The 14070-nt window shown below is 42.6% G+C and overlaps 1 protein-coding gene across 3 annotated transcripts in view; it reads right to left on the reverse strand.

The window, feature by feature from the left end:
- Positions 1-14070, reverse strand: part of PHF21B (PHD finger protein 21B) — a gene marked incomplete at its 3' end in the record, with an annotated part of 163380 nt that overhangs the window by 53018 nt on the left and 96292 nt on the right. The window contains exon 4 of one of the 3 annotated variants that reach the window (XM_080628820.1): positions 9428-9751. The exons of the other annotated variants lie outside the window; for them this stretch is intronic. Coding sequence (XP_080484946.1) covers positions 9428-9751 — 324 coding nt within the window. The remainder of the gene's footprint in view (positions 1-9427; positions 9752-14070) is intronic. 3 annotated transcript variants of the gene reach the window in all.

The raw sequence follows: 14070 nt of genomic DNA on the forward strand, positions 1-14070 counted from the left end.
ATGAACACTGAAAAAAGGTAAATACAGAGTTTCCAGACTGGTATCAAACACTCAAATTCCTTCAAATTATTCAACTACCCACAAACTCAGTGGATAATGAAAAACTACCCTTTGACAATACACAGAACTAAAACATTTGGCAATATTCCAAAGCCTTTCATTTCCTAAAGTGGTGCCTTTTATTAAAGTAACAGTATATAAGCGGATGGTTTTATGCATCCTGTAATTTAGAAAACCTGAGAGATGATTTCCCCAGCCCCAAAGTTGATCATCCTTCATTACAACAAACTGCACTTCAACTTACACAGCCCTCAAATTTTTTATCCATCCCCTCGCATTCTTTTCCCCCCATTTTAAATGGAACTAACTCGAAAATTCTGACATTTTCAAGAATGCCTGCCTGGTAATTTCTGTGAGGCACAGACAGCCTCCAATTACAATGAAATAACTACAGTGTATTACCATTTTCAGAGCATTCTTTGGCTTTCTGAAGTGAATCAAAGCTCTCCATGGGAGCTACCCTGATAAGCATCAGAACAATAATGTGCTATAAACTCTAAGCATTAGAACAAGGGATTCCGAACTTTGTTTACATGGATGATATCTAAGCATGCATAAAAATATCCCAGAAACTTCCTTAAGGGGACTGCCTATATATTCCTACATTTTAAGACTTTCCCTGTTAGCAAGTTTAAAAAGGTCCCCAAAAAAGGCATGAAATTCAAGCAAATGCATTTCCCTCCTTTCACCTGGTCTCTTTTGTTTGGTTCCTTATACACAGGCCAGATAATCACTTCTGGCTATAAGGATCCATATATACAAAGAAGCTGAGACCTCTGTCATTCTTCTGCTGTATCAGAAATCACTGGCAAAACAAAAGTAATTTTAGTTAATCTACTTCCACTCATGTTCCTCAGTAGCGACTCTTCCCAGACACTTGCAGGAGGAAAACACATTCCATCAACACTGAATTAGCACATCCATACCTACATCCCACTTCACATGAACCTACAGAGATGATGCTTAGTGACACAAAGGCTGCAGATGACAGAACCATAGCACGGTCTCCAAAACTGGGACTTGCTATTGTTTCCAGGTTGTTTAAGTTCTTGCAGCATGGTGTTTGTTCACCAGTCCCCACAGAAACAGATTTGGAAAGATTGCTCCTAGATTCTTACAACGAAGCATCAGACAGTCAGTGTGAGTCCACTTTTGCTTATCCTTTCCTGCTGAATACTCAGTTGCCTTCACTGGAAATGTTTGGCTATATAAGGAATACCATGTTGGGTCTGATCAGGTTTTATTCAGTTCCTGAGAGTATTTATTCAGTCTTTGATACCAGTGGGTGTTTGACCCTATTGCAGACCAAATGAAAATGCAGACAGAGAAAAGCAGAAATCCATGCACTTTAGATGTATTGACCATATATGTACGTCTGGGATATTTAAAAGGAAGCCATTTATAATCAAGAAGCAAGTGCTTATTCTGAATCTGACATTTAAATATCCCATCAACAGCAACCAGCATTGCAAAACGGTTTAATTAACCTGAAAGGATGTAATTTTATGCTATTTAGCAAGAAATACAAATTTTAAAGTGCTTTTACGCAGTATATATCCAAGCACTAAGGCCAAATCCTGCTCTTAGCTACCCGTATTTAAATATGGAGTAGATTCATTTACCTCCCTTAATAAACCTGCAGTGAAGATGGTACAAATACAAGCAGAATCTGTCCCACATACTCTATAATCCATTTCCTAAAATTACCATGCTTTTTACAACATTCTAATGGTGGAGTTAAAAGTTAGTAAACCCCAGTGACAGAATGGATCACTGGATGGTGTGTGGGGCTGTGAACCCTTGGGGTTCCCCCTCTCCTTGTCTTTTTGATCTAATCTGCCTGAGCTACCTGTCCTTCTCTACATTTACAAATACTTCCTGAGGATAACTTGCCTTAAAGCTATCAAAGGATGATGCAGGAGACTGAATATGTAATATTGAATCCTTTGAGGTCCAGAACTAAAATAACCCGATGTCTTCATCCTGCTCATACTCACAGTGTGGCTGACATCCTTCTGAAAGCCTGAGAGGTGTGATCTACTTGACAAAATGTCAGACTGTGATGGATTAATCTCTCTGCTGTGTGACCCCAGAATTCACTTCATCTCTCTGCACTCTGATTCCCCCACAAATTTTGTCTTGCCTGCTTGCATTACATGTTCTTTAGCAGAAAAGCTCCCTCAAAAACCTAAGTCTTCAGTGTCTACTATGGAGACCAAACAGGAAGGCTAATTGAGTAGTTTTTGACTCTGTTCCAACTCTCTGCCCTATACGGGCATCTGTGTGTCCCCAGGCAAGACACTTGGCTTCAGGTACCACAAGCAGAATTTCTCGTGGGCTTTAGGACAGGGAATACTTCAGACAATCTCTGCTTGTTTTAACCCCTGCAGAGTTTTTGGCACAAAATGCCCTACCTATGCTACTACCCACAGCAGCTCAAATGGGATTCCAGAGAAGGATTTTGGTCCTTAGGAGCTCTCCACAGACAGGAGACTTTCCAGGATTATACTTCAGAAATCCTCTGTCTACAATAACTCTGGTTTATGAACCCATGGGCATGACAACAAGTGCAGTACCACAACCATCTCATCCTCGGGCCTTCCTGTTCAAAATCTTCCTGCCACAGGCTTTCTCTGTAGTTCTCTCCTGTATTGTTATTCCTAATAGAACACTGTTACCACACCAAATTGCCCCCATAATCTGGCAGAAGCAGACGGATAGCTCAGAGTGCTAATTTGGCCCCGGCAAGAGATCCAGCCCCCACTTCATGTTTGTGGAGATTGTAAAAAACAGCACAATTTGGGGAAAGTCCATAGGAACTGTCACCCACACAAAGCAATCACTGCTCTGTCCCTCCAGGAGAGGCATTCAGAAACCAGCACAGTGCCAGACAAAATGAAGCACAAGTGAGCCCTCAACAAAACTCTTCAATATCTTGAAATTAACAAGCCATTGCTGATCATCCCACACCTGGAGAAAGATATGACTGGTATGACAGTAAGACCAGAAGCCAGGTACTCCAGAAACACAATTTTTCTGGTACATTACAACAGACATTACAGATAGCCTGGTACACTTCTGATGCCAACAAGACTGCCAGTCCTCCTGTTCATTGCCAAAATTACCACGGTAGTCATAACTCATAATGCAGTGTCTTCATTCTTCCCCTCCCCTAGACTTTTTTGGAGCCTCTGGATCTTTCTTTCATCCTTCTCTGTACTCACTAGTTATTTCTGCCTGCGCCTTGGCACGCTGAGATCAATGTGGATGCTGAAAACTGAATACTAGATCAACAAGTATGGGGCAGTATGGGGCAAAGAGCTATGTCAAGAGCTAGACGGGGCCATAGCATGCTCCAAGGACTGGTGGGACAGTTCTTGCTCCCAAAAATGGAGTGTGCAGCATGGACATGTTTGAAGCATTCTCAAAATGACTGAAAAGGCCAGTAGTGTTGCTGCCAATACATGGATCCTTCCCAAAGCAACCCCTAGGAGCTTCCTGTGAAGAAGCATAAATTGATCTTTTATTTCTCAGTTTTCCAACAGCAAAATGTGGAATAATAGCACCTTAGTCATAATAATTCCATATTGTGAGGATAAATTAACTATTGCCATGTACTCAAGACACTGTGGCAACATGGATCATAGAATAAAGCTATCTATAGCCACATAACCAATACAGATAAATATATCTATAAATAAAAACTCTAAGTACTACTGCAATACAAATAATAAATAAAAGTGAAAAAGACTTAGTCATACACGCAGGTGGATTTCCAATTATGGAGGAAGCACTTTTACAGAGAGCAGAGTGGAGCACATTAAGTGGGATGGTGAAGAGAAAGGTAATACATCATTCTACAAATAAATTATTCTGAAAAACAGCCATCACAGGCAGAGGTATGTTCTTAAAGTTCTGGAATGCAGTTTTTTCTAGTGAATTGAATATAGCTAAGAAGTATATATGAACATCCTCCTACATGTACAAAACCCACTTTTTCGTGGAACAAAACATGGATATCCACATAGCCTGCTCAATCTAAACGCGGATGCAAGTAGTTCTTTGAGCTGTGGAGTTAATGAAGCATTTGTGGAGAACAGTTTACTATCTTGCCAAGAATTTATAGCACTATAAATCCTCATACTGTATTTTACTTTGAAATAACCTCCCTGTATAGACAAGCCCCAAGACGCAACAGCACATGTGCATGGGGAAGCTTGCCAAACTTTTCTCCAGCTGACCCAGGGAATACATATGTGAGAAGGAAAGCATGGAGAAGAGCAGATTTTATGCTGTTGCTCATGGAGTTCTGATGTTGGTGGAGGGAGTCGGTGCCTTGCTAAGATATTTTCTAAGAGCCACAAAGAGTAATAGAGGCTGGAGCATCACACCAGGAACACAGACAAGAGACAGCTCTTTTATTACAGCAGTATCCAAATATCCCTGCACCTAATATCCACTTCACACTTCAGAAGCCTCTGGGACCAGTACACATACAGAACACGACAGGTGTATTCAGAGAATACTGCTGGGCTGCACAGATATAGGTAAGATAGCAAACGTCTCTCTGGAACTAAAGAAGTGGAGCTGCCTGAGAGGCAAAGGTTACCTTCAGCAGTACCCAGCATACTGCTTCCAGGACACTGACAGCCATTCTGCATCACATTCCTGTGGGGCAATGTTGAGTGCCTGTATCATGGTGCTTCATGGCCCAGGGCATATATGGCCTTCCAGTGCCTTTTTTTCTTTCACTACAGCTCCTGAAAAGCAACCAAGTGGTCTGAAAGCTGTATTCCTCCCTTTTTGCTTGTTCTCCCAATAGTGGGCTGATCCAACTGTCTTTCAAATGGCAAAAAGGCTTTCTTCTTTCCCCAAACCAGGTTCTGGGATGCCTGCTGGCCCTCAGTTTTGCTATTTCGAAGAGAATGAGGAGGCGCATTTTCTTTACCCAGCACATTGTTCCAGCACAGCAGATGGGACCTTGTCCTTCAGCAAAGCAACCTCAGATCCTGCTTTAGTTAGAAAATGGTGGCTAGGATAGGAAATAGCAAATACCACAAAAATACAATTACAATAAAAATGTAATTTGAGAGGTTTATATTAAAATCTTTTTATACCAAGAGCACTTTGTAGGTACAGGCATGCTGATATCCTACAACTACCCAGTAGCTCTAGGGCATTCTCTATACAGAACAGCAATAGCTATTCTCTGAAGGCAAAGCAGTCCTAGCGTGTATACAGCATATGCCAGCAAAATTCAGCTTATGCCAGCAAAATTCTGCTTTTGCCAACATAACTTGCTCCGGATCATCAAAATGAAGCTCTAACCTTCATTTCTCTAAGCGGGAGAAAGAGCTATACCCATGACATCCCTGCACATATACTTTCATCAATGTAGCTCCATCAGTCATGTCTTCATACACTGGATTGACACTGAAAGGCTGCCAAGGAATAGACCTAGCACTAGTTTCTGGAGCTCACAATTTCCAATGCTTACAGATTTCAATCTTTGTTAATATTGCAACATTTCCTGCTTCTAATAAAACATGTGATATATATCTAAATAATCTTCCAGTATGTTATGCGTATATTTATTTAGATACTTTTTTCAGTGCAGATATGGCTTCCATTACAGTCAACAACGTTTCAAAATCATAAAAACAACAGCCTAAAATGAAAGTGCTGACATGCAGCTACCCAAATGAAAATTCTGTAACAAATTTACATTTAATCCTATCTATACTTGAAAGTTCTGTATTCAGATTACAGTGTTCGATGACCTATTTTTTTTCTGCTGAGTTTCATTTAGCATTTCATTCTTCCTGCTAGATATCACTTGAGATGACCGTACACATATCCTGATCCCCTTAAATGCTTTTGAGCAGAAACCACTGCTCAGAAACTCGTAACATTACATTTTATGCCCTTGCCGTTTCCCTCACTTTGCAGATATAGAGGAATGGGCTACAACAGTAATCTCATTTACTACTATCAGCTTGCCACCTTAACCCAGTTTGCAGAAAGCTGTCATTATCCCCCACCTCCAAACTTCATTCATTTGAGCAGAAAAAAAAAGCTTTTCTGAGAAAAAAAAAAAAAAAAAACCAACAAAAAAATAGAAGAAGATAAAGTAAATGCTTATTAACAAATGTCAGCTACAGTGATTGTAGTTAAGGTGTTACTGCTATTGATTTGTAATCACCACTCTGGGAACAATCAAGAATACTGAGCATGAAGCAAGAACAGATTTTTTACTGGACCCAAAAAAGAAATCTTGCAAACCAAATTTAGTTTGGGTAAAAGAGTGCTAATTAACATGCAATCCAGCACTACGCTTCCTGACAACTTAGGACCAAAGGTCAGCTTGCATTTATTAGAATTTATAACTCAGTACTTCTAACTGTTCTTATCCATGCCTGCTGACTACTATCCTCAATAGAAGAAACCATATATATATATAGTTTCATGTAGTTTATACAATATAGTTTTCTGCCTTAGAAATTTGCCATTGCTCAGCTTCTTCTTCCATAAATAATATAATCAGAGATACTAAATCACAAAATTATATTTGCTGAAAACTTGCAATGAGAAGACATTTCTAAAGTAAAACACCGAACCTTTAGCAAAAACATGGCAAACCCCTAGTGCTGGACAGTATTTTCATGCTATTCCAATAACGGCAAGCTTCTGCCTAAAATGAAGCTGTTCTTTGTGAGAAAAGTTGTAATGACAGGTCAAATACTGCTTCAGATTTGAGAGAACATAGAATAGAAACTTATGCATGAGCACCAGTGTACTGCAGATTGTAGTACACTGCCAACTGCAGAATCATAGAATCATAGAATAGTTAGGGTTGGAAAGGACCTTAAGATCATCTAGTTCCAACCCCCCTGCCATAGGCAGGGACACCTCACACTAAACCATGCCACCCAAGGCTCTGTACAACCTGGCCTTGAACACCGCCAGGGATGGAGCATTCACAGCCTCCCTGGGCAACCCATTCCAGTGCAACACGCTTACAGTAAAGAATTTCTTCCTTATATCCAATCTAAACTTACCCTGTTTAAGTTTGAACCCGTTACCCCTTGTCCTGTCACTACAGTCCCTGATGAATAGTCCCTCCCCAGCATCCTTGTAGGCCCCCTTCAGATACTGGAAGGCTGCTATGAGGTCTCCACGCAGCCTTCTCTTCTCCAGGCTGAACAGCCCCAACTTTCTCAGCCTATCTTCATACGGGAGGTGCTGCAGTCCCCTGATCATCCTCGTGGCCCTCCTCTGGACTTGTTCCAACAGTTCCATGTCCTTTTTATGTTGAGGACACCAGAACTGCACACAATACTCCAAGTGAGGTCTCACGAGAGCAGAGTAGAGGGGCAGGATCACCTCCTTCGACCTGCTGGTCACGCTTCTCCTTTTGATGCAGCCCAGGATACAGTTGGCTTTGTGGGCTGCGAGTGCACACTGAAGCCGGCTCATGTTCAGTTTCTCATCAACCAACACCCCCAAGTCCTTCTCTGCAGGGCTGCTCTGAATCTCTTCTCTGCCCAACCTGTAGCTGTGCCTGGGATTGCTCTGGCAATGTGGAAGGCAGAAGAGGGACCTGTTTGCCCTTCTGAAGAGATAAATGCGAAGTACCATGGATAATTCAACAGCATGGTAGTCTATCAGGTTAGAAAGTCTTTTCCTTTAACAACACTTAGAGAAGTTACAAGCTTGCAGGCAACTATTCTAACCAGCAGTGTTCTCCAGCACCTGGTACTGTCAGGTCACTATTGAGGCTAAATACATTAAATATGATTTCAAGCTTCTTCCTTCACTGATTTGGCTCTTTTTTTTCCTATGGCTCCTGACAGTGACAATAAAAGATAGTCTTTCACAAAATGATAGACCACTGAAATACTGAAACTTTTATCTATGATTATCATTCATATAGTCATTTGCCAGGATTCTATGAAATACCTACTAGGATAGTGTCGAGTATCTTTCCAATAAAGCATAAAACCCACCTTCAGTAAAGGAAATTACCCTGCATGAATACAGAGCAGGGATTCAAAATTAAAGTTCCCCACACAGCTAGTTAAGTGTATCAGAAAAATGACAGGACAATCTGCTTCCCAAAGTGGATGGATGTGCCTTCCATTTGTTAGAGGATGCAATAGGTGACGGTCATTCCCTGTCCAGTGTTTAGGAAGGGGCCTCCTGGGTATTAAGAAACCTCAAGCATTCCAACATAGCCTTCATTTACAAATGTCAGGTACAGTTTGCCTATTGCCCTTATCCATATTGTGTTGTTCTTTCCTGATTATTAGGGATTTGTATCCTGAGCTTGTGAAGGGGAATTAAAGTACAAAAAATCCAGAATACCCCAGGCTCTATGTGAAGAAAGTAGAAAAGAAATCCACATTTCCAATGACAGCAATAATAGTTTACATCCTCTTCTCCAAAGTTTTAGGAAGGCTTTGTCACTTTTTTCACATTTTAACATCATTAGCATCATTGCCTTCTCTTGACATATACTGTGACTGGAGCAAAAACTTCTTTTGTGTGGCTGTTAACAGACTGCACAAAATGATGTGTCCAGCAAACACCTTCCCTTCCTCTTTTGACCTCCTTTCACGAATTCAATCCATTCATTGCATATTAGATTATTCAGAACATAGGCATTAAAGATATACATACACCTGAAGCTGGAAACAACAGCCTGCCAGCTCCCATACAGCGGTGCTTTTGGTCCCTCTGCCTCAGCGAGGGAAGGTACCGGCACACACCACGGGTACCTGAAATGCCAGCACAGCCAGGAGACTCTCCGCCCCTATGACCAGTCTCTAAGCTTGCAACGTGGCAACCAACATTTCTTCACGTATCACCTTGCTGTTTCTAAAGAACTGCTGCTTAATCAGAAAAACAGCGACAGAACTGGGGGCAAGCAACAAGAAGCAGCCAACTCCCCCCTGCCCAGCGCAGCTCTCCTCGGCCAAGGACCCGCATCCCATCCACGCTGTCGGAAGTGAGAGGACCTGTCTGTCTCCCAGAACACCCGCAGCCCCGGGCTTCAGCCCAGTTCCCGCTCTACCTCGGGCAGGACGATGAATACCCCGTACCCCAAGCGGGCAAACACCCACACTCGCTATGGGACGGAAGCTTCCAGCAGCACCATGAGGAGAAGCCCTCCCCTTTCCAAGGCAGCGGAGCGAATGCCCGTACCCTGGGAGCACTTGTAGCCCCGCCACCACCCGTAGCCCCCACAACACCCCCCGCTTCCAGCAGCCGCCCCTCCCCGCCCCGTCGGGTCGCCGGCCCCGCCCCGTCCCGCCCCCCGCGGCGGCGGAGTCCGCAGCGCGCCGCCCCGCCGCCCGCCCGGCGTTACCTGTGCGTTGGAGCCGAGCTCGGGCGGCCGTCGGGCGCCGAGCAGCTTGGCCGTGGTCTGCAGGTTGATGGGGGCGGTCTGCGGGGGCTCCACGCCCAGCCCGCCGTTGAGGTGCGCCGTCACCATCGCGATGGGCGCCTTGGCCGGCACAACGGAGATGGCCAGGCTCTTCCCTGGGCTGCCGCTGGGGCTCCCGCCGCCGCCGCTGCCGCCACCGCCACCGCCGGGTGCCTTGAGGAGAGCCGGGACGCCGCCGGGCTTGGCGCTGCCGCTGGCGCCGGTGCCCACCAGCACGGCCGCGGGGCAGCTCCGCACCGCCAGCTTCTGCCGGGGGAGAGAAGGGGAAAGAGAAGCGGCATCGTCACTCGCCGGGCTGCAGCCAGATACCGGCCCTGCTCGGTCCTCCCGAGCGCAGCGGCTGGGTTGGCCCTGCCGGGCTCAGCCCCGGCAACAGGGGTTTGGGTTTACTCCCCCCCCCCCTTTATTATTATTATTATTATATTTTAAGGTAATTCTTTATGGAAGGGCGGGCGGGCAGGGGACAAGGTTGCGCTTTGCCTCCTCGCTCGGGAAGTCGCTGTTTACTTGAGGTTTCCAAAGTCTTTTGGTATCTGTTTGTGCCCGGAACTACTAATCCGGGTATAGGTCTAGATAATACTGCAGTTTACTTAATAATAGAAGGCTTAAAGAACGTTATTTTCAACTTTCCCTTCCATTGGTCTGAAAGTCCCTTACACGTGCTCACCTTACCCCAGCGCTTCGCTTATTTCTCATGTTCCTTCAGCCTCACGTCGGAGTCCGTTTTTCGTTTCCCCTTGACTTCCTCTCCCTTCTTCACAAACTTCCACTATTGGTTGTTGTTTTGTTTTGTTCCCCCTGCCCCCCAGCTAACTTTTCTCCATAGCACCCATTTTAACTCGCTGTTCTCTGTTTTTCTTAACAGTTGTGCTTTTAAATTGCTACAGAGTGGCCATTCTGTCGCCTGTAACAGGGGTACATTGACTATGATCTTCTTAACTCTATCCCTTACAGGACTTGCATGTGGGATTTCTATAGGCGCTGTTAAGTTGCTGTATCGTAAATGCCAGCGTCTGTGCAAAAAAGTTCTTGCACTTGAAATAATCTCAGAAGCTGTTCTTATTAATGCCGTTTAGAATCACAGAATTGTAGGACCAACTAGGTTGAAAAAGACCTTCAAGATCATTAAGTCCAACTGTTTAGGCAGGTTAGGTATATGTGGGGGAAAAAAATGCCAGGTCAAGCCCCTTTTGATACTTTGAAGTATTAAACATCTCATTTTTACGAGAGTTGACAGTAAAGGTACTTTGTCCTGCAAAGACTTCTGCCTGTAACGTTATTCACTGTCTGGTCCTGTTGGCTTCAATGCCATTTTATCTAATGTGTAGCCCTCTACCAAAGGCCACTGCCTCTTTAGGTCTGCTGCTGTACTAGTAAAGTCATTAAGAGTTTTGTTGTCAACTTTGCTTGTTTAAAATACAGTGTAGATACATACATATATCTGTGTGTATATAAAGTTACAGTAATGCTTAGTTCTTTCCAGAATTAAGGCTGAAAGTCTTCTGTACATAAAGTGGTACAAAAGTAACTGACTTCTAAGAACATAGCTTCCTTCTTACCTTTAAACCCATTACACACTTTAAGGCTGCAAAGCCTTAATTGTCAAATATGTTTGCTCCGGGAACTGCAGGTTTTGTGTTCATGTGAAATAGAAAGTGTGCACTTTGTCAGAGATACCTGCTTCGTATTTTAATATAAAGAAACATTTTTTTTTAATGACATTATCCTAGTAATGATGACTTCATATAAATTGTTTTAAGCTTTGTTCAGTTTTGCCTTCACCTCTCATTCTCCATTATCCCAACTGTCATCCCAAGGAAGCATCAGCAATGTTTTCCTTAGACTATGCTGTTGCACATCATAGATCATTTGAAGAGGAAAGAGGGAACTTTTCTTTCAGTACAGAAATACACCTGTGTGTTTAAAAGTACTCAAGTGAAAGCCAAGCAGCTCAGGTGTGTTTTATGTAGGTGGGAAAAGTTGCTTGTGACGAAATCCTATACAACTACTCTGTTTTGTTGTAGTACAGTTTTCCACTGGTGTTCCTTGTACTTACTGAATGCCCCAGGGGTGTGGTGATACAGATGCAAAGCAAGTGCATGCAGGAGAGCTGAATACCATCTCTCCTACTATACTGCACACCTCCTTGCATGGCACCTTATTAACCTGTACAGTGACACAAAGTGTTCATATTTAGAGTTCAGCTTTGTGGTTGTATTTTTTTTTTTTATTTATGTAATGTGAGAAATGCTAAAAGCTCACAGACTGTTGGAAAATGCTGTACCTGGTTACAGTGCTAGAAATCTATCACTTAACTGGAGTTAAGTGAAATCCTAGCTCGGCTGCAGACAACCACAGGTTTGCTGCCAACATCAGTAGTAGCCAGGGATTCTTTTTTATGGAATTATGAGCATTCGCTCTCCCTGATAGGTTACTGTATTGATGAAGTGTCTTCTAGTGTTTGTCCTCAGACATGTGAACATTTTGATTTCTGAATGGAAAACTTCTCACAGAAATACATAGTTTTATTGTACTAATTTCCATTTTCACTGAAATAAAATTCCTAATATGCAATATTCTAGGGGTCTTGGTACAGCTTTACTTTTCTCTTGGGCAGTTCAAAGAACATCTGAGCAAACAAACCTCCATGATCCCAAAAGATACACAATCTTTGGTATCTCAGTGGAAAAAGCAAGTAAATTAAGTAGGAGCCGATTATGACTTTCTTGACAAAATTCAATAGCAAGTGATTGCTTTTTGTCTTGTTTCAGAGGAGGAAATTGTACCAAGAAATGCAAAGCAGAAATTCTGTATAGAAATAGAAAAAATCAGTACTCAAGCTACTATCCATCCGTTTCCACTGTTCTCCCTATCTGTATTAACTGTTAGTTTTCTGTATCTTTGCATGTGATATGTGGAGGTATTTTCCTAATAAAGTGACAAACCTGTCTATTCATCTGTATGTGACACAAAAAGCTAAGGAAATAAGGGTTATTGCTTGTTTCAGTCTAAATGTGATAAATGTGAAATGCTTGTCAAGTTGAACATTCATCTCCTTACGGAAAACTTTCATTTTTATTTAGGTTTGGGGCTCTTTTGTAAGTAAATATAGGGGAAAAGGGCCAATCGGCTCATGCCGGTCACCTCCCTGGGGAGCAACACTGTGCTAAGTTTATTTAAATAACTGCAAGGTTTAGAAACTAGATCTGGAAGCAGATACAAAGGATCAGGTGCTCAAGATTAGCTTCCATAAGAGAGTTACAGAAAAACTGTCTGTTTGGGGAAGGGCAGCGACAGTATCTCTTCTGTGTCTCATTTAATTCATTTTTTGAAAATGGACCTACCAAAACTTAAAAAATACCCCCCTTAATCAGATTGTGTCTGTTAGGAGATGAGCTGTTATGCAGCTTTTCTTTGTAAGAACTGTTTCTACCTTGTACCCTGTAAAAACCTCGATAAAGGACTGTTGGCAAAACCAAAAATTACTATATGAGAGATTAAAAAAAAAAAATCCTCAACAAAACCTACATCTGCTGTATTCTGTTTCTTCCAGAATAATTAAAAGAGTAGTCTTGGCTTTTAAAGAGAAAGGAAATCTGCATTTCTGTAACCAGTGAGCGTAACATGTTCTCTGACACTCTTGGAATTATGAATAATAAGAAACGAAGCAAGCTTTGGACACTGCAGCTGAAAACATGTGCTGATGTAGTGGAAGAGCCAAAAGAGAAAAAAACATTGGCTCTAAATGCTGGAAAGCAGGTCGCTGCTTCTCATCCACAGCATAACAGTTCTTACAATACACCAATTTTCAAGCGGCGCCTTTTCAATAGCAACACAACTTTCATTTTCACTGCAGGATGCCACAGGCAAACCGGAGTTTGAAATATGTATGCCAGTCACATGCAAACACACTACAATGTGCTGGAAAGCTGCCACTTGTTTATGATTTCCCATCTTGTATGTGGCACAGTCTCAACTATTCAAAGCAGAGCTAATATTTTTTTCCATATGTATCAAAATAACTCTGGCCTTTCTATTTATTTGTACACGCAAGCCCTCTCTCCCCCCACTCTCTCCTTTCTATTGAGGTCTATGCTGTAAAGGTTTGCAGGTGAGAAGCTACTGCGCAGTAGTTTCAGCCTCCCTACCAGTGGTAACTTAAATGCTACTTCTTCCCTCATGTACCATGAATCATTCTGTTCAGTTAATAAAGAAAGGGAAAGAGCAAAGGGAGAAAGGATTCGAAGGGGGCTGTGCTGTCGTGATACACACCCTGAACAATATGGTATACGAATGTACGTACACTGCAGAGACAGCATCACTTTTAGTGTAAGGCTTTGATCCGTTCATTTTCACTCTGCCGTGGCTTACATCCCATCTTCAAATCCTCACCAATACAATGTCAACTTTACTTTACACATACATCTCAAATAGAAATATGGTCATACTCTACAATGGAGGACTGCTCAGCTATTGGCTGCTCTTTGCCATGGCAGTGATTTAAAATAAACACATGCCTCTCAACAAACCTTCACATTTTCCTAGTAAAATATGAGATCTGCTTA

The sequence above is a fragment of the Psittacula echo genome (assembly GCF_963264785.1).
Source record: "Psittacula echo genome assembly, chromosome: 1".
Lineage (NCBI taxonomy): Eukaryota > Metazoa > Chordata > Aves > Psittaciformes > Psittacidae > Psittacula > Psittacula echo.